General features: G+C 36.4%; 4 protein-coding genes across 8 annotated transcripts; 1 reads left to right on the top strand and 3 right to left on the bottom strand.

Moving 5' to 3' along the window:
* Positions 1 to 541: 541 nt before the first annotated feature.
* LOC113731320 (probable NAD(P)H dehydrogenase (quinone) FQR1-like 2) lies at positions 542 to 3,680 on the bottom strand. The gene is made up of 2 exons (XM_027256514.2): positions 2,810 to 3,680; positions 542 to 976 (listed from the first exon to the last, which is right to left on the bottom strand). The coding sequence occupies exons 1-2, from the start codon at positions 3,373 to 3,375 to the stop codon at positions 715 to 717; spliced, it is 828 nt and encodes a 275-aa protein (XP_027112315.1). The 5' UTR covers positions 3,376 to 3,680; the 3' UTR covers positions 542 to 714.
* Positions 3,681 to 4,863: 1,183 nt separating this feature from the next.
* On the bottom strand, positions 4,864 to 9,310 carry LOC113731321 (deSI-like protein At4g17486). Of its 3 annotated transcripts, none has more exons than XM_027256518.2 (4): positions 9,160 to 9,310; positions 6,801 to 7,055; positions 6,062 to 6,349; positions 4,864 to 5,566 (listed from the first exon to the last, which is right to left on the bottom strand). In XM_027256518.2, the coding sequence occupies exons 2-4, from the start codon at positions 7,009 to 7,011 to the stop codon at positions 5,316 to 5,318; spliced, it is 750 nt and encodes a 249-aa protein (XP_027112319.2). In that variant the 5' UTR covers positions 7,012 to 7,055; positions 9,160 to 9,310; the 3' UTR covers positions 4,864 to 5,315. The 3 variants fall into 3 exon arrangements, with proteins under 3 accessions (XP_027112319.2, XP_027112316.2, XP_071935474.1); XM_027256515.2 differs by having other exon boundaries at positions 9,070 to 9,308; XM_072079373.1 differs by lacking the exon at positions 9,160 to 9,310 and adding an exon at positions 8,494 to 8,698.
* Positions 9,311 to 11,695: 2,385 nt separating this feature from the next.
* On the top strand, positions 11,696 to 15,688 carry LOC140037210 (uncharacterized). 3 transcript variants are annotated; one of them, XM_072081397.1, is made up of 7 exons: positions 11,696 to 12,052; positions 12,817 to 12,930; positions 13,728 to 13,845; positions 13,996 to 14,096; positions 14,525 to 14,599; positions 14,883 to 15,008; positions 15,281 to 15,688. In XM_072081397.1, exons 2-7 carry the CDS (start codon positions 12,823 to 12,825, stop codon positions 15,368 to 15,370), a joined length of 618 nt encoding a protein of 205 aa, XP_071937498.1. In that variant the 5' UTR covers positions 11,696 to 12,052; positions 12,817 to 12,822; the 3' UTR covers positions 15,371 to 15,688. The 3 variants fall into 3 exon arrangements, with proteins under 3 accessions (XP_071937498.1, XP_071937499.1, XP_071937500.1); XM_072081398.1 differs by having other exon boundaries at positions 11,696 to 12,078; XM_072081399.1 differs by lacking the exon at positions 11,696 to 12,052 and having other exon boundaries at positions 12,788 to 12,930.
* Positions 15,689 to 16,123: 435 nt separating this feature from the next.
* LOC140036765 (arabinosyltransferase RRA3-like) lies at positions 16,124 to 19,050 on the bottom strand. The gene is made up of 2 exons (XM_072079372.1): positions 18,802 to 19,050; positions 16,124 to 17,734 (listed from the first exon to the last, which is right to left on the bottom strand). The coding sequence occupies exons 1-2, from the start codon at positions 18,982 to 18,984 to the stop codon at positions 16,619 to 16,621; spliced, it is 1,299 nt and encodes a 432-aa protein (XP_071935473.1). The 5' UTR covers positions 18,985 to 19,050; the 3' UTR covers positions 16,124 to 16,618.
* Positions 19,051 to 20,451: the final 1,401 nt, after the last annotated feature.

Below are 20,451 nucleotides of genomic sequence, written 5' to 3'. Positions count from 1 at the left end.
AATAGTAAAATTACATATATATCTGTAATATTTTATTATTTATTAAAAAATTATTATTTTATTTTTTAAGCTCGAACTTGACGTCTTGAGCTCGTCGAACTTGAACTCAAGTTTCATAAAATTAACCGGAGGCTTGGCTCGATTAGGGTAAAGTTCCACTCGACTTGGCTCGTTTGCACCCCAAGTTGAGAGACTCTAATCAAAGTAGCAAAATTATATATTTCAGAGTTTTATGATCATTGAAACTCCAATCATGATTATATATTTGTTTGAAATGCATTGTATGTTAACCATTTTTTCGTCTTTGGATTTGAAGTCAGTAAAACATATTCGTGGAGTAGGCTTCACCAGAAAAATGATTCTGCCTCAAATTTTTTCTCACAGAGGGTTGTAAAATTCGAAAATGGTAGTACTCGAAACGCTGAGCAAGTTATTGTAGAAGCAGCAGAAATCCACATCTCAAATTCATGATGTAAAAGAAAAGAAAAAAATGTCAAGTCTCAATAAGCAAAATGGTGCGGAGGCAATGACTAAGAAAAACTTTTTGAGTAAAGAACGATAACAAGCCATTACTTTTATTATTATTGTTACAATTTCCAGAAAACAATCACAGCAGATGCTGCAACGTACAATAGACAAAAATGCAAATATACCTAGCAAAAAAAAAAATGGAATTACAATATACAATAGCATGAATAAAGGGTTCTGCAGGGGCTAGCTACCGTCTTTATGATCATTTGGGAAGGAATGAGGCACGGCAAACCTCCTCACCATCAATGCCATGTACTTTCCCTGGTGCTCCGCCAGTGCGAGCTCTGCTTCACTGGGTTCCCTTGTGCCGTCCCCTGAGAAAACTCCTGCTCCATAAGGGGAACCTCCTCTCAGGGCGTCCATCTTAAACATTCCTGCTCCAAATGTGTATCCTATTGGAACGTAGATCATACCGTGGTGGACTAACTGGGTAATTGCTGTCCACCTGTAAAATAAAATGCAGTAAATAACCAGCATTTATTGTAAAAAAGGCAACTCTGGACTCATTCACTGAGGACAGCAAGAATATACCCATCCTTTTCTCTAGGGGGTTAAGCAGGTAGGGAGGTAGAGTAAACAACCTGGAATTCAAGAGAGACAAAAGCAAGGGGTCAACAGATAGAAGTTTGTCATTAAGAAAAAACTTCTCTAGCCTTTTCGCACCACTTTTCTGGTCCCCAACCTAGAGGCACAGCATCATTGTAATAACTTCTCCTGCGATTTAGCTCAACTCAGAACAACCCCTTCTTTAAAAAAAAAAAAAAAGGCAGTTGCCTCTCCTTTGTATTCAAAAAAAAAGAACAACCCCTTCTTCAGAAAACGATTAACCATCCTACCCTTGGAAACTGGGATTCGTGGAGAAAAGGCATATGCAGCAGGTTGTATAAAACTATAAAGACTGAACTGGAGGATTGGTCAAGCTTGAGCAGTAAAATTGAGCCACCCTTAACCAAATATCATGCAATTAAAGTACAACCAATGAAACAGAAACCCTTCATAGCCTTCTTTTCTTTAGATGGCTAGATACCATATCCTTCATTGCACAGATTTATGAAAAGACTTAGTGGCTATTACTGCCAATGAAGAACAATGGTGGCAGTCCTGAAAGATCAAGACTGAGACTTGCTACAACTAAAACTTAAAGCTGTCTCCGTATAGAGTTTGTACTCTAAAGTAGACACTGAAATAAACCTCATGCACATTGTCTCTGGTGGTTTTTGAGGTGCCAGAGGGTTCTGAAATAGGCAAAAAGGATCAGAGAGAGAGATGTTGGTAGTGAAACTTTGCAAAGATCAGTAAATGAGATGGGAACAGTTACTGGAAGACCAGGAAAGTTGATGTTTAAAAGCAGAAGCATTTCAAACAAGTATATACAAATGAACACCCCGTTAAGCATAATAGCCAAGAATAAAAGCCCTGTTACTTGGCTATCAATCTCAATTTGCAGATGTTGTCAACTGTATCTTGCTTCAGTCACCTGAAGAAAACCCTTGCCATTCAAACCAAGGGACCTTATTTATCACCAAGCCATGATCCAAATAGGAGCTCAACCAGATATTCCCAATAATTATGAGGACGTTCTATTAGTCTGTTAACGTTCTACACCTTATAAACAGATATAGGACAGAGGCCTGGTGCTTTAACAAGATGCAAGTCAAAGAAAGGAGGACTGTTCGTCTCGCACCAATCTGAGCATGCAGATGTATCTAAGACATAATTCACAAGAGAACTAAAAACTGCAGTTAAGAAAACCTCATCCTATTTGAGCAAAATTCATAGATAGATAAGCATTATTGTAGATCAATAATTAGATATGCATATGGACAAAGCCAAGAGCATAATCAGATAAAGGAATAAGTAGATTCTGGAGCAGTGTCAGAGGATCGTTTTGACAGGTCCAATGAAACTCTGATGAAAACTTGTTTAAGTGTTGGCAGGAAGTTCGTGTAGCTGAGATTCCGAAATAATCTCCAGATATCAACATTCCTAAGCAGTTCAAAGATCAATTTACCAATCTAGGATGTAATCCTAATGTGATGTCAAGTTTCTAAGGGTAAAGCAGCTAAGATGAGTTGGTCTTGCTTTTCAACCAACCACAGCTACAATTGTTCATTCAGATTATATACAACCCAGCCAAAGAATACTAGAAAAAACTGCTTGACTAGTTATAATATCATAGATGTCATATGATATATCTTGGAATCCATGAAAATCACTTTGCAACTGAACCGGTCAATACCCCAAAAAAAAAAAAGAGTGAAAACAGAATTACACTTACGCGGTAGTCTCTTGTCCACCTCCTTGGGTACCAGTACTAACAAAGAATCCCGCAGGCACCCCAGCAAGCCTCTGCTCGGTCCACAACTTCCCAGTTGAGTCAAAGAATGCCTTCATTTGTGCAGCCATACATCCATACCGCGTAGGAAACCCAAACAACAATCCGTCAGCCTCCACCAATTCCTCCACAGAGATCAGTGGAATCCCATCATCTCTTGCGGGCACCTTCATCTGCTCCAAAACCTCTGTTTCCAGAGTTTCAGCAACTCTATACAACACCCCTTCAACTCCGTCAATCCCATCAACCCCTTTCTTCATCCTTCTTGCTAAACTTTCCACGTGTCCATACATGGAATAAAACACAATAAAAATCCTCAATTTCTTGGTCAGAGTTCTTTGCAAAACTCCATCTTGGAACTGAGCTGCTGCTGCATCAGTGGTGCGGCTTTGGCCCTCGATTGTGACTGAGACTGACTCGTCGCCAACTGGATTGGTGGGCTCGTCCTGTTCAGACGCAACCAAAGGTTGCCTGTTTTTGCTTGGCAAACACCCTCCTCCTTTACCCATGCTATAAACTATACCATCAATCAAAAAAATAATCAAACCCCTAGATTTTAACTGCCCAAGACTGAAATTTTATGACAAATACGGATCAATCAAGATTACAAATGGTACAAGTTTTCGACAGAATTGGAAATGGAAGAGTTGGACATGCGAATGATGGGATGGAGTGGGACCGTTTCGAGTTAGTATTAGTTGTTTATTAGGAGGAATGTGTGAAACTGTAAATTAGCTAATTGCATTGATGATTCGAATCTGTCACTGCCGTCACCGTGAGCTTCGCTGGCACTCATGGTCAACCACTCAGGGAATGTCAGGTCGTCAAACACTTTTCTTTGTCACAAATTCAAATTATGGCTGTACCTCTTCTTCCTTTTTTTTTTTTTGTCTTTTTTTTGGTGTTGGTAGAAGAGAAACAGTAGTACTAGTACTTTACTTTTTCCTTTTTTTTGGGGTGTTGGGATCTTCAGGTCCGGGTTCGAAATTGTGCTATGGGGATGCCTGTGCACTTATCGTGTCTTGGCCGGGTTGGGGCGCCGGACTCGGGTCACAAGGGATTAGTCGGGCCCCGTAAGAATTGATCCGGACACCCTGTGTCGACAAAAAAAAAAAAAAAAAACTGGATATTTATATTTTACCACTAGGGTAAGTTATGAAATTACAAAACCATCATATTCAATAGTATGGAAACTCATTCCTGTTATGAAATTAAAGAAATGTTGATGTCTGTTCACGTCTTCAACATATATTTACCTCCCATAAGTACTTGTTAACGCAGTAATGACACTCCAAAAGTAATTTTTTTTAACTTCTTCTTACAATTAATGTTGATTCATGTACCTATGATATTAAGTATAGCTTTATTTGGATATGGTCAAATGTCTGAATAAAATGAGAAATGTTAACTTACATTCTTCTCTCTAATTGCCTTGCCTCGATTCTACTTATTTTCTAGTTTTTTTTTTGTTAGTTCACATTATTATTTGTAAATATCGTTGGTCAATTTTACAAGAAGCGTGATCAATTCATAATATTTTCTATTTAAATTGCATTAGCATGCATTTGTCTCTGTAATCCCAGAATCTCAGCCATCACGAAAAGATTTTTTTTTTTTTTTTAAAAGAAACATTTCCAAAGAGCCATGTCCATTCAAAGAAAACAGAGCCTACATGTTCATGGGATTTGTTGGATCAACTCATCAAGAGGCCGTTGAGTAGTAAATCTATCAGACTAGCAGACTAGAGCTACGGTTTCTGTTTGGGATGACAAGGAGAAGAGCGAGCGAGAAATCGGGGGAGACTGCAGTTAAAACACTTTAGGGTAGAAAGAATAGGGTGGGCAGGGAATCTTGGCCAGTTTTGTTCCAGAATAACAATGTGCGATTCATCTTCCCCTCAATATATCAGCCAGACCTGAGCTTGATGGACTTTTTCCAAACCCATCCTGCCTTACCTCAACTAGTCAGCTGCCCCTCACTTCTATTGCCATAGGAGGTGTAGCTTAACTACGGAAAAATCGTTTCTTTAACCAATCTGGTAACAAAACAATGTGTTGCAAACGGATCAAGAGCAGAATGATCCTGTGATCACACGACTATAAGAGCCCTGGAGCCATGCTGTTGGGTCTCCACGAAAAGTGAAGAGGATGATGCCCGAGACAGATAAATTGTGCTTGGACATCAATGCAGCCACATTTTTGCTGGCTTTTACAACCAAGAAATGTGATCTCATCCCTGAAATGCCATTCAACTGGCATATAATCTTCTAGAGACTACATGGAATGCCCTAATATACAAGCCAAAAAGACCGAAGGACAAGCATCGTGTGTCACCAAAAAGCAAAGCTTGCTTTTGACCTCCAAAAGCATCTGGACCAAAAAGGAGAACCCACTAGCGATAAACACGCGAGAATTTAGTAAGCATGAAAGAATCAACTAAAGAGGAGTTGTTATCCATCCTTTAAAGAACCACTTTTAGAAATTTTTGGCTCCCATGGGGTCAAGCAGCCTTTGTAATGAGAATGTAAGAACAACGACGATATTGATACTTCTCTCTCCTTCTGACGCAAGGAAATTGAAGACAGGCAGCCAAAAGAGCTCCTCAGTTTCTTTTTCTCACTGTCACAGCCTTGAAAATTTGCATCATGCCGCACAGTAGAAGCTCTCAGGGATTCAGGAAGTATGCAATTGCAAATTGACCCTACAGGGAGGAGAAAGTAAAGAACATTAGGTAAGTTATATCTTCTACTGAGACGTAAGTAGTCTTTTTTTTTTTTTTGGGGTTAAAAGTCGAGAGGTAAGTAGTCATAAGGTTAGATTCCTAGAGAGAGACGCACAATTAAGAATTTTCAATCAGAATCCAAAAGCATTCTACCCAGCTTCACAATTGATTTTTAAGGAAAAAAACGAAATTCTGCAATTTTTGCAGACTCTCAGAGCTGTTTTTAGGTTATGGTAGTGCACGTTCGCTTGGGCTAGCCTAATCCCCATTTTCGAGAGAAGCATAAAGTGATATTCTTAATATATAAAATTGGAGGACGAAAAAGCAATGGGAATGCAAGAGAGACTATCCTTGAGATTAAATATCTACTGAACGGTAAACTGACAGGAACATCCAAAACCTCAAGAGTGTAATTGAAATGCTACATATAAGAGAAATATCAAACAGTAAAAATGAAATAAGCTCTGACAATACCTATTCTTGCCAGCCGATTCACCCATTTTGGTATGCGATTCCCCGTCAATCTGTAACATATATCCTCACAGAAATGATTGCAGTTCTTTCTAACCAACTGATACGTATCACCGCTGTAATATGCGGATTGCTGCTCAATGAACTCTCTAACCTGGATGGGATCCATAAAGGTTGTCCCTATGAGAATAGACTTTCTAAACTTAAATCCAGGGCATTGGCGAGGTTCAACCTCAAAGACACCACTTGTTGGATAGTCATGGGCTCCAAAAGCATATTCAACACCATGCACTGAGTGTAAGTAAATGAAAATCAGAACTCCTGGACATTTGCCTAATGGGGCATCAAGCATAACATACTAAGCATTTACCAGATACCTTTTGTCTGATTAAGCAAATGAAGATGCATTCATCAACCACTAATGCAAATTTAAAAGCTTAAAGTAATAGATTCAGCTTTCAACATTAAGACACAAGCTAAAGGTCTAGCTACTTGGTCGTTCTACCATGTTAGACGTGGAGGGTGTCCAGTTAATTTTCCACCTAGATGCAATGTTCATTAATTAAAGTCAATTACATTTTCAGACAGTAACATTCACTCACAAGAGTTTTAAATTCAAAGGAAATATGCATCTTGACTGAAACAAACCTTTGTCACGCAAAAGTGAGAAAACTATCAAGAAACTTGGGATTCGCTATAAAATGATGGGATACATGCATCAGCATTGAGAGTGTAAACTAACCTTCTACTCCAGTATGGAATACGCCGAGGCCTGCCCAATAAAAGTAACCATTCATAGGAGTCAAGTCGTACACATTGAGATAAACAGGTGCATCCTTTGGACTATAGCCTGCTGAATCTACACTGGGAAAGATGCAAAAACAGTTGGCTGATTTTCCTTGCACATTAAAAGGAATGATTGAGCGCCAGCCTTTCTTTAATTTGGGTTTCATGTTTCAAGGATACAGCTAGGAATAGTTCAATACCTAGTTCCAACCTGAAAAAGTGAATGTCAGGCTTAAGTAAATCCATTAAAAAGAACAAGGATGTGACAACAATATTACTCTGTTACATGAAATAAAATGATATGGTATGAGATGGCTGCATTATTAGCTAATTAGATTAAGTATTGTGACATTCTCTTAAACAAATTTAGAAAGCACTTGTTCAGCAGATAGAAGAAGGCTGACAGTTTATTAAGTGGTTAAGTTAATACCTTTAAATTCTGAAAATAATAAAAGGAAGTCCACCACCAGAGGCATTATATAAATTTAAGGTTAAAGATTTTACCATGATCTAAATTATACAATGAAAGGCAACAATCTTTACTATGACCATATTATACCATGAAAAAATATGGTTTATGAACAAATCAAAGTTACTTGACAATCTCTTTGACAAGGCAGGACATTACGTCCTGCATCATCTTGAGAAACAGTTCATGTTGCCTAAAACCCAAGAAGGAAGCTGGTATGGTCAACAGCCAGAATGCCTTTCTAGTGCCAGGATGACATAAACTCATTTATTGTACATTCAGTCTAAGATCTTATAAGGATGGTACATGGTTCTGAACTTGCAATGATTAGCATAAAGCAAAGTGAAAATCAATGTGAGTTACAAGTTAGGAAGAAAACTTGGTCATGCTTAGTATGAAAAAGTTATCCCTATATTAGGCACCAAAGAGTGTGATGAACAACATTAAAATGTCTAAACAGAAAACCAATCTTGTTTCTACATCAGAGGTGCAGTGAGGTACGGATATTCAGACTATGGAACAAGTAATTATGCAGTAACCTCTTCAAAGTTCCAGGCTTAAAGGTGATGGCACAGGAAATTGAATGTGCAGTTAGAAGAATCACAGTGGAGCACCAAAACTTCATGCGTGGTCCAGATGCACATATGATGTAACACATTCAGCAACTTCTAGCTCTTAACGATTTCATGACAGGTTCAACAAGAAAAGTATATGAAGGACACAAAAGCTTAAAGTAAATGCCAAGGGAATCAAATAAATCAAAATCATCAATACCATCAAGCCCCAAGAAAAAGTATCAAGTGCATTACAATAGAAGGAAAACTCAAGCAAGGTACTCAAACCACCAAACTACTACAATATACAAGCCAAAATTGGAACCTTATTTCTTCTTTGGGAAGGGGGCCAACAAATTGCTACATTCTCGTAGATCAAAGCATGCTAGGTGCCAGACCCTCAGCTATCTAGATGAACGCATAATCAAGATTGAGCAACTCAACCACTAACAATTATAGGTTCATTGTACAGGCAAAGCTCATATTATATAGTTTAATAAAAGAAAAAACTAGTAACTAATCAAATTCATCAACCCGAATGTCAAGTTTCCATGGCAAACCTTCCCCCCGCCACCCTTCTCAGGAATGTACCAATAAAGCAGTGCATCTGCCACTCATAGACATACCGAGAAAGAAAATCCTTTTCCACGTGACAAAAAAAGGCGAGATTCCTTTCCTCTAAAACAAAAATAAGAAGAAAATTATTGCCATGAATAAGCTTTAGGAAGACATGAAAGCCAAAGAAGTGGGATTAAGTAATGTAACCGCCTCTACAGATGTGGATTTGGATATAACTCATGTTATGCTTTCACAATCTTTTAGAGAAAAGGAAAGAAGGAAAAAAAAAAAAGACGGAGCCTTTCACGTAAGAACACATCTGAAGGGCTATATGAGAAAAAGCCAAACTAGATCTGACAACCCGATAGACGCCAAAATTCCGAACAAGCTGGTAATCACTCGTCTGAAGTGAAAATAATCCTGGACCCATTATTATGAAGCTCTCCGAAAAGTATAGAATAACTAACATTAAAAGAAAACCCATGCGTAACGCAGCCCATTAAGGAGATTAAGCAAATTCAGGTTATAGAACATACCAAACCAAAATCAAGCAAAAAAAAACCCCCATGAAAGAAGATTGAAAACCCTCAATCCAAAAGTATGTGGGGAATGGCAAAGTTAGGAAAATAAATAGCCCCAATTACCTTGCTTTGAGGAAAAATTCATCAGATCATGAGCTGAGCGGCTCTGCCGCCCAGAAAGCAACCATTCTTAGTGCAGAAACAGCAGTTTACAGTAGGGAATATGTGCTCGAAATGCCCGCATTCTTGTTCCAATAGCATTATAAGGCTGGCAGACTGGAAGAGTGTACAGATACAGTAGCGAAATGGCGGAAAAAGATAAAGCAAGACATGACATTTCACGGGTCCAAAGGTTAAAGCGGAATCTGCATTGTATGCCATACGGCAAACCTTACTCTCTGGGTGATGTGGCATTTGATTATTCCCGATTCTTTAGTACAAATAACAACAAATTTGCAGTGCTGTAACAAGTCTAAAATTTCTTAGGTAAAAGCCAATCTTTCGAATCTTCCAAGACTCCAAATCTCCAATATATGGTCCAAGTCTTTCATACAAATCAACAATTAAAAAAAGAAAAAGGAGGTCGTTTGTTTGTCCCTTTTAGAGATCAGCTTTTGGTTTTCTCTGGACCAGAACAACAATTGCTGGAGAGTATATTTTGTTATATGTTTGACTATTTTCTTGTTGCAAACACAAATCCTGTCATAACTTTTCGGTGAAGTTTGGAATGAATATATACTTAGTGGATACCCATGCACTTGGGATATGATTCAGATTATTTGTACTTGTTTTTGAATAATTTAAAACACAATTCTCCACCATTTTTTATCTTACAGATAAATTTATCAGTGTAACTTGAAAAAAAAAATTAAAAAAAAGGACTTTGGGTCCAGACACGCAAATGAATGGGAAGCGAGGGTGTTACTGTAAACTTCTCTTTTACAAGTATCTGAAAAAATCACCATTCGAATGGAGATTGTGTACACAGTTGGTCTTATTTACTCATCAATCATGAGCCAAAAGAAGATTGTTGGCCTAATCAGCAACATCCCTCAGATCCCGGTTCGACGGGACTAACCGCCCAGCCCGTGGCACCCAGGGGTGCAGACCCTCATGCTGGCCGAGCGTGGTACGGTGCTTTGCGCTGCCATTGTGGTTAAGGAAATAAAGTTGCGCCTTCACTAAAAGCTATAGCTTTTGGTGCAATGGTAAGCGCTTGATCCTGACAAGTGGTATCAGAGCGAGGTCGCGGGTTCGAATCTCCCTGGCTGTTGCTGGGGGAGGGATTGTTGGCCTAATCAGTAACATCCCTCAGATCCCGGTTCGACGGGACTAACCGCCCAGCCCGTGGCACCCAGGGGTGCAGACCCTCATGCTGGCCGAGCGTGGTACGGTGCTTTGCGCTGCCATTGTGGTTAAGGAAATAAAGTTGCGCCTTCACTAAAAGCTATAGCTTTTGGTGCAATGGTAAGCGCTTGATCCTGACAAAGATCATTAATCAAAAAACGTTAACGGGATATTTATTATGATATAAAGTTCATAATAGTCTAAAAATGTTTTACGATTTTTAATTCAAAACGAGCTCAAAATTTATGAATAAATGTGATTTTAGCTTAGTTACATATTGGACATTCACGTATATTTAAAATTTATTTAATTTAAAATAATCGCCATTTCAAGTTTTAATATTTTAATTAAGTGGATAAATGTTCTTATAAGAATTAATCAAACAAATAACTAAAGTGAGTATTAAATTTCTATTATTAATAATTTGTAATATGTATTATTATTTACCAAAATATGTGCTTTTATATTGTTGGAATGAAGGGATAGATTTGTTAGAAGAGAAAAAATGATTTTGATTCCAATTGACCTATGAATTTTTATGGATAAAATAGTTAATTGAAAATCTTATTTCCATATATACAAATTAGATTAGTGTTAGATTATATTGGATGAAAATTTAAGTTTGAAAAAGGAAAAAAAAAAACACAACGCACAAACAAAGCCTTAGCCATGCTAGCAACATAATTGAGTATACTATGGTTCTATTTCCACAATAAACTTTCACCACAGACATAATAAAATGGGGAATAATAATGAATTTGATAAAAACCCATAGAATGATTGGCAACTTCATAGCGATAGGATTTTAATCATAAACAAATCTTAATGCATAAGTGATTGATTTTGATTGACCTTAAACGAACACTTTATATAGGTTTGGTTTAAATTAAAATCCATTCATTGTTTTAAAATCTACTTATTAGGTTAATTTCATCTTGCACACTTCAATTCGCTCTGATACTTACTTTGGTTTCTAAATTTTAAATTAGGACAAAGTAGCTATAATCATAAAATTATAAATAAAAAAACGCGTCTCACTTAAGTACAATCCTTAACAAAATACTCAAAACTAATGGAATACTAGTCAAGTGTATAGCGACTATAGGAAAAAAATGTCAAATTAGAGAGAAGGTAGGAGTTGAGAAACCAAAGTATGAATTTGGATAGAATTTAGGGGCTGAAGTGCCATAAATTGAAGTTATAGGCTAAAAAGGAAATCAAGGTATAATTTGAATAAAGCGTCCCAATTTAGAATTTAGGGACCAAAGTAGGAATAAAATAACATTTGAAGGATGCAAAGTAGAATTTACATCTACTTAGAAATTAATCCATGGTGCAATTTAAATGCTCTGCGAGTTATATTCTTATATTGCTAGATGCAACCAACTCCTTTTAAATTTTAATCATAAGTTGTAGGTCCGATCCTAGATCAAGGGTCAAATCTCTATGCTCCAGTTCATCTAATAGTTGAAGGAGGGGAGGAGTTGATGGTAGACAAAAAGACCGCTGGATGCAGAAAAAGAATCCCAACCGTCCACATCAAATAAACCAATAGATCATACCCATAGATCTTGGATTGCTTTTCTCTTTCGTATTTAAATTAGAACTCCCGAAAACTCCAACTACCAGAACTGGCGCCAAAAGCTCAAAAGTGAAAAAAAAAAAAAAAAAAAAAGATCGCAGCTTCCTCTTCTCAAAACCCTCCCGAAGAAAAAGAACTCAGCAACGAACTCGCTCCTGCTGATACAGCTATCTATCCGTACGTCAATAATATGCTTCAAGCTCGTAATTTCACTGTCCTTCTTTCCCTTTATTTAGTTCTTGTGAATTTTACAATTTCCTTGCATATTTAAACAACTGTAGTAGTTTACTTGTTTATTCTATATAGCGTAATTTATGTGGAAGCCTTTTTTGTTTAAATATTTATAGTAGCAATTGTGTAAATTTTATGTTCTTTTAAAAAAAAAAATTAAGTAGCCATACCAGCACCTTCTGATCGACGATAAGGACCATTGAAAGTTCTTTTTGTTGGTTTGATTTCTGCCTTATTTGAGGTATGGGAGCTTCAAAAGTCGGCAAGTGTATTTGTTTTAATTGAATTTTGTGTTGGGATGAACTGATGAAGGTACATGAAAATGGTGCTTCATCTACCAAGACATTAGCAGTCTGAAATTTCTTCATACATACATGTAATTTCCGAAGGCAATTAGTATTCTGGTAAATGTACTGTATATCAAACTAATTAAATCTTGTCAAAGATGAGGGCAAACTTCCAGATATGAGTTTTCACTGATGCCAAAGATAATATAGAAGACTGCCTTATATTCTTCTAATGCAACGGCTGTTAAACAATGGTGACTAATGCTAATTTGTTATTCTTTTTCAAGACTAACTATTATCAATGTGGCTAACATGCTAAGATGTTTAAAAATTATTATTATTTGTTACTATTATTAGTATTATTCTTTCGGTCTTGCCAGCTTGATTTAAGTTAAGTGGGTGGCTGAGCTCCTTCATCTACAGAGCTCAATGGAAGCTGGGAGTACCACTGCAACTAACAGGCTTTCAAAGGCATTTGTGGCTGAGAACAATACTACCAAACTTGTTAAGTCTTCAAAACGAGCTAGTTTATCTAAGGTACCCTCTCTCTGTGTGTATCTGCCAGTATACTTAGTATAAATATTGACCTTTCTGACACAATGGTGGATTCCCAACGATTATAGAAATGTAAGAAAAGGTAATCCTTCTGTTGTACATTTGTGTGCAAAATTCTTCGTATATTGTTGCATGATGGGCATATGCAGATTAACTGCTGGATTAATTGTGTTTATCTCAGAATAAAGTGTCCAAACATCTGGTTTATCCTACTTAAATCTTGAATATTACTTTTCTAAGCCCTGCTCTCCTCCCCTTTGAGTTCCATGACTGCTCCTGTTTGAGACCAACATCAGATCATTTTACGTCAAAGTGGAAAGACTGCTGGATTTACGCGGCAAAGGACCCTTTCTGCCCTGCTTTCCTTCAATCAATTGAGAACATTGTTGGATACTAAAGTAGTTGAATTTGGGGATGGGCGTATATAGAAATTGGATGCAGATCACAGAATCCAACCACGAGCTTGGTTTACAAAGGATGAAATTTACGCAGCAATGCCAAAAAAAAGACCAGATTACCTCCATTAAAAATTGTATTAGTACTGTGGCTAGTGATTATGTATATCTTATACGCCTACTTAAGAAAACATTCCCATATTCTTATTAATCATATTTTGATCTGGAACTATTGTTATGCAATCTACTGTATACAATTGGCTCACTGTTCCTTACGGAAAATGTGAATAATGGAAAGGTCTAGCTGCAGGATGCAAGATGTTGGGTATGAGTTGCAAGGTTATACAAGCTTTCTTTATTTAATGCTTCAACTTTTTATGGCAGGAAAGGAAAAAGGCAGGAATTCTACAAGATAAATCCTTCAAAAAGGACTTGGATAGAATGAGAATATCCAGGAGTGGTTCTGAAAATGTAGCATTTGACAATAGTGTCAGAGAATTCGGTGAGAAAGCTACGTGTCCTGGAAAATGATGTTATTGGTTCAACATACTTAGTAACATTTTTGGCATGATCATCTGCTTCACTGTTATATGTTTTGCATGACTTGATTCAGCTTCAACTTGTTATCATTTGGCATTTGGTCTCTATCCAGGATTGGAATCCATAGTGGACACCTCGAATGCACCCCTTCATACAAATCCCGTCATATTAGTTGGACATGAAGAGGATAGAGATGGACAATTTAATGATCAGGTATATTTGTAATGGTACTTTTCTTATCATCTTGTCTTGGTATAACTTATTGGTCTTCTGAGGGGCAACAATTGAGGAAATCTTAACGTGTTATGGCAGATTGATTAATTAAATGTCTTTCCTGCTGCAAACTGCAAAAGGTGGTCCTCAAAATATTGTCTACCATGTAAGATGGTTGAGTAGGCCTTTGGATCTTTCTGTCCTCATGATTCATATTTCGTTCACATCCACCTTTGCGGTGATAATGTGGTTTACTCGAGGGTTATGCCATAATTTGTTGTCCTCTGTTTCACTTCTGAGCCTGGATTAGGATTCTCTCCGTGTCTGTCCTATTAATCACCAATGCAATTTAATGATTTTTACTTATAATATTTATTTCTGTTCCTGTACTTCTGCTGATGCTGTTTTCTGTAATATTGTCTGGGTAGGATGTAGAAGAAAAACCCAAAACCAACACCTTCCGTCTAAATGAACCAGCCAAGATACCGGGAATTCCTCAACAGGTTAGTGCAATTATGCAACTTTTCTTTCAGAACTTGCCAGTGCAATTAGGATAGAATGAAGAAAAAATGGTCGATTACAGGTTTATGTGGTACACCTTCATGCACATTGCTTTTAGTTGACTGGTTTTCTTCATTGTATTTCAAATCCAAGAGTCTTTGATGACAATCCTTAGAAAATCAAAGAGTTTCAATTTTAATATTAGTGAACACGTTCGAAAAGTATGTGCCTCGAGTCCTCTCTAATGGTGAAGTTCTCTATCTTTATTCCTTTTCTGGTTTTCAGGAAAGATATCTAGACTTGAAAGCCAGGGTAAAGGAATTGAGGAAAGAGAATCACAGGCTTTACCGCCAGTTGCAGGGTGAGGCGGAGTTTTCATTGCAGCTTAAAGAAGAAAACCGGATTCTATTGGTCTGCCATCTTATGCCGGCTTTCTTTTCCTTCTATGTTATCGCAACTACATTAATTTTCAGCTACACTTGTTTGACTAGACAACCTCTACATGACTGGGCAATCTTTCAGAGTCGGTTTTCAACATAGCTGTGAGTGGAAAAAATGGCAGAGGGAACTAGATTGGGCAAAATAAGATTGTCAAATTCAAGCAAGAAAACACTCTTTTTTTTCACTTTGTGTAAAGGAAAAATATTACATTAGGCTAATAATTTCGTTTTCTGATGAAACAGGATGAGCTGAAGCGGAAATGCGGACCAGATATCATCAGTTCCCTTGAGGCCGAAAACCCAGATCAAACCGCTCAATCTACTGATAGTTAAAGCTACTTGCGAGAGCTGAGGAACGGAAGTTATTGCGACTTTTCTTCCTAAAATGACGTATAGAACGAAATTTTCAGGCAGATAATAGAACTAGTTTAGACTGGGGTGGTCTGCGTAGGTGTTCATGTATCAATGGTTCCATAGGCAAGAAGGTAATGCTCATCTTTAGTTTGCTTGTAGAGTAGGTAGGTTTGAGTTGCTTTTGATTACTTTGTTTTTTCATTTTTGATTCCCATCACAAAATTTAGTTTGATTATTTGCATTAATTGTGTGATTGGTCAATAAGTCAATAGATATCATGTTATTTGATTTAAAGTACGTGAGATTAGACCCTTTCCATTGCACTAGAGAGAATTTCTCTCCATTACACCTCAATAAAATTAAGTTAAAATTTATTTTTGAAAATCAACTCCATTCATAATATGTTTCATCACTCGTGTTAGTTTACACAAAATTTCATATGTAATTGATCAAGTTGTGCCATTTGATTAATCATTGTGAATTTTGTTACAATTTTGATTTATTTTTCGCTGTTCAAATGTTCCATGTAAATTAAATGGCAAAATATTTTTACAAAAATGTCATTTTTTAGTATGTTGATCTAGAGATCAAAAGAAAAATAATGACATAATTGCATACTTTTGTAACATTATATAAATTTAAATATGAATAAATGGAGAGACCAATGGAGAGGATCTTAACCCAGTTTGATACCAGGCAGGACAAGAAGGGAAAAATGGAAAATGATTTGAATTGAATTGAATCGTTTGAAATTTATTGTCAAAGAGAGGATGAACGTTGAGCTTTCACCCAACATTTCACTATCCAGAGAAATGTCGGAAGCTCTAGTAGGTACAAAGGAACTCCAACTACTCCAAACATATAAATACACACACACACACACACCCACACCCACACAAATCTTCTGTGTAGAGCAAGTAGTAATCCTTTAGCATAAGCAACACAGTTCAGCAACACAGCAGCGAAATAAATTGTTCACGATAAGCTTCGCCATATATCTTGCAGTCCATTCTCAAATTCCAGGCAATAACAATAGCCGTTGAGGAGAATAGGTCAAAAATAGATGGAGGTAGTGCTACAGATTCCAGTACGTCTTTGGTAAACCAACAAATTCTTCTGATATAACTCTTTAAGTAGGCAAAATCAGAATGTTACAATGGGCCAAATTGACCTGTGTATCCAGCAACTTCGGAAGTTTTGCAGTGTTTCTAGTGACCAAAATAAGAATTACCAATCTGAACCATCAGGGAAGGACTTTAAAGCATCTTGTTTTCCATTGACGTAATACTCCACAACTGCTTTCATTCTTGACAGCTTATCAGGGTGATAATTTATATGAATAATTACTGGTTTAAACTTGCTCAAATGAGCATCTTTTCTTACTTTCTTGAAGAGGACCTTGCTGTTCATAAAGAGATAAAAATCCAGAGTTCTTCTTGAGGCGTGAAGCCCATCATACCCAGGATGCGAAGGGAAAAAAAGCTCCTCGTTAAAGACTGCTTGGTCCCAAGCTTTCCCCCGGGAAAGCCGATCGGAAACGCGATCCAAGAGCTCTATTGAAGGGATTGTTGGCCTTATGTAGAAGAAACCAGAATTATAAACCCATATCCTCATTGTATGAGCATAACGAGCCCAACCCATCGAAGGTTCATCAAATACATCATCATAACCATAAGCCGTCCTGTTATCGTGACCGTCGGTCATGGATTCCACATCCGAGTCTCGGTGAAAATGTTCAAAGGGATTTTGCAAATAAACTATATCAACGTCCGAGAGAAGAACACTATAACCTAGCTGCAAAAACTCTCTCAATATCTGGAACTTCAACCCTGAGACAGCATGATTTCCTCCTGTCCTCCCAACTAGGTCAATCCCATTATCTGGATCTCTCTCATAAACAGGAACATTATTGTGCCTGCACAAGTTGGCAATTTCTTCATCCAGGGCAACAACTAAATAATTGGGTATTCCAACTCTCTTTATGCTGCTAAACCAAACTTCCAACATATTCTTGACGTTTGAATTTGCAAGTGCAACAATAAGTTCTCGGTTAACAGCAACTTTTTCCAGTATCTTAGCCAATCTTGGGTTCGCAGATACGTCTGGGACGACAGTAGGATTTGTTCTTGAACTCTTAACAGTGCCAAAAGGACCAGTCTTTTGCTGTTCTCCCAACACCAACACCTGTTTCTGTGCATTGTCTTTTCCTTGCTCAGCTAACCGCAGCTTTCCAGTCAATTCTTGGATCTGCTTTTTCAACTCGGCATTTTTCTTATAAGCTGCAACATATTCTGACTTCAGCATGCTGATGCGTTCAGATGACTCGCATGAAGACAAGTTGAACTAGCCATATAAAAATATGAAGAGTAAGCACTATAAACTAAGACTTCCGGCAGAGATTTAATTCAGCTAAGAAGAGACAGCTACTAATACTGTTGAATATTGGAAAAAACAAAGTTCCTTCAGCCACAGAGCAGCTTTTCTTCTAAAACAAACAGTCCTATAGCATATGTTAGCCTCAAATGGTTCTATGAATTATTTCTGTCAGATATATAAGCAGTGTACCAACTGAAATCACATAAATATCATCCAAAATCCTCCAAGCATGGTATGATTTAGCTTGTTCCACATCAAAATCGTCCAAGTCCCGATCTAAAACAGTTATCAAGCTATGAAAACAGGATAGGGCAGGACTATCTTTGATTTGCAACAATTGATATTCCATTAATATTCTGCAGTTTGACATAACATATAGTTTGATATCTTAATGGCAGCCAATGTACAAAAAATTAGTTATAATACATGTCAAAGTAAACATCATATCACAGTATCAGAGTTTCATCAACACACATAGGCACTAGCTAATTTTGTCAGCTGATTTAATTGGTAGCTAAAGCATGAACTAGCTTATACTATTGTACTCTACACTTCGCAATCGGATCATGGATGATTCCTGCCAAAGTTCAACTTCAGAACACAGACACTTCAGTGATTACATTGTAAGAAGTCAGCACATATATCCAAAACCATTAATGAAAGTGAAACAATCTCTTTTGGTTAGTGAAAAAAGAAAAAGAGCTTTTTCGATAATAACTTTGATAAAGATTAGAAAAAAAAAAAAACTTTGGTAAAGATAAGCTCAACCAAAACTTGCGCCTATCTCTAACTGTGAGTACAAATGACTATCAATCAAAACACGGAGTCCGTTTCATTTACATTTCCATTCTTTAATAATCCTAGAGCCTTAATTCCACACATAGCCCATTCTCCAAAAAAAAAAAAAAAAAAAAGAAAAGAAAGTGCAACATATAACAAACTATGCTAAATCAAACAGCACCAGATTCAAAGGTCGGAAGAGAAAATTACCAGATAAAGATAAAAATGTTGTTAAATAAGGATAACAAGTCAACCTGCAAATAGGATTTAGAGGCGATGGAGTGGAGTGGAGTGGAGACAAAGAGGCCGTGAGGGTACAACAAGGCAAAGACGCATCCAAACACCACCCCAATTGCTATAGCCGCTGCAATTCTTGACCGCCGCCCTTTTTCATTGCTTCTCATCAAAGGGCCGTCTCTACGACCCCCCATCATCATTTTGATCTCTCAATCTATCTATACTGCCAGTATTCGCTTATCGGAAAAAAAGAAAAAAAAAAAAGTGGCACCTTCTGTTCCGCAGAATATATCAATAACCCAAAAGCGGCGCTATCTGTACATCAATACAGATTTATGTGTAAATGGAAAAATCTTGAATCCAAAGTAGGCTTGCCTTTTTCAGCTGGAGCAGGTGGACTTTTCTTGTAAGAACGACCTTAATTTTAAGAGAAAACAACACACACTACTGTTTCTTGTTCTCGTTTCCGCTCAAGTCAGTAAAACTTCCATTTTTAAGTCGGTAAAACTTCCATAAATTACACACTAATTTCCCTCTATCCCAGCTTGGGAATAAATTAATAATGTTGACAAAATAATGAGATAATAATTTCTTTGAAAACCTTATAATTCACTAAAATTAATAATTTTGCTTGATCCAGTCATATCATAAATTAATAATTTACTAAAATTACATATAATTTTTTTAAAATATGATTCTATTATTTTTTTAAGAAACCGATTGCTACAATTACTAGATACTCTTTTTCTATACTCACACTATGACTTAAGTAATTGACTATTGGTTGATTTATGAACACTTTTATTAATCTAATTCATTCTGTACATTTAATAAAATAAAAGTCGACATCTCTTATTTAGTATTCCTAAATCTCTTTCACCTCTTGATAATAAAAAATAATATCAAGTATATTAAAGATATTAATAGAATTAAATTATACTTGCAAATCGAGTAGATATATATTGATTTATATTCCTTAGATTTTTACCCTATTTTTATGATAGAATAATTCATATTATTATAAAATAAAATAAAACTTTAGTTGATTAAATGAATATTTCTTTGAACTATAAGTACACTCATAAATTAATAGATTATTAATTGATCGGGGATTAATTAATATCTCTTTAAGTTAATAGAATTTGTACGGTCGTGAATTATTAATTTATAGAAATTTTACTGTATTTCTTTAGGATAATTTTAGAAACCTTCTCTGAGGTTTGTGATAATTTCACTTAGCACCCCTAAACTTTGAAAAATTGCTTGCTTCTTCTATTTTTTAACTTTTTATAATATTATCAAGCCATTTCAAATATATATTATTAAGAAAGCGTTAGTAGATGGAGAATACATTTTCATTCCAATATTGCCCCCTTTCTTGTGAACCATTTTAGTTTTGTAACAAATCTAGTTAATCCCTTAACTTTTGAAAGCTTGGCCGATATGCTTTATTAATTAGGAATCACAAGGTGTTAAAAAGGTTGAAAGATTTATTAATAATTTTTCTATCATTAGTTTACACAAAAAATATAATAAAATTTTGAGCTTATAAATGTTTTAGAAAATCCATAAACAATAATTGAGAATTTTACAATGAAGAAAATAACATTTTGCACCTTAAAAACACCTCAAATAAGTTTCTAAATATATAGTAAAGAATTTTTTTT

The sequence above is a fragment of the Coffea arabica genome, chromosome 2e, assembly GCF_036785885.1.
Source record: "Coffea arabica cultivar ET-39 chromosome 2e, Coffea Arabica ET-39 HiFi, whole genome shotgun sequence".
In the NCBI taxonomy this organism is placed as follows: Eukaryota; Viridiplantae; Streptophyta; class Magnoliopsida; order Gentianales; family Rubiaceae; genus Coffea; species Coffea arabica.
This window is presented reverse-complemented; position numbering and strand designations above follow the sequence as displayed.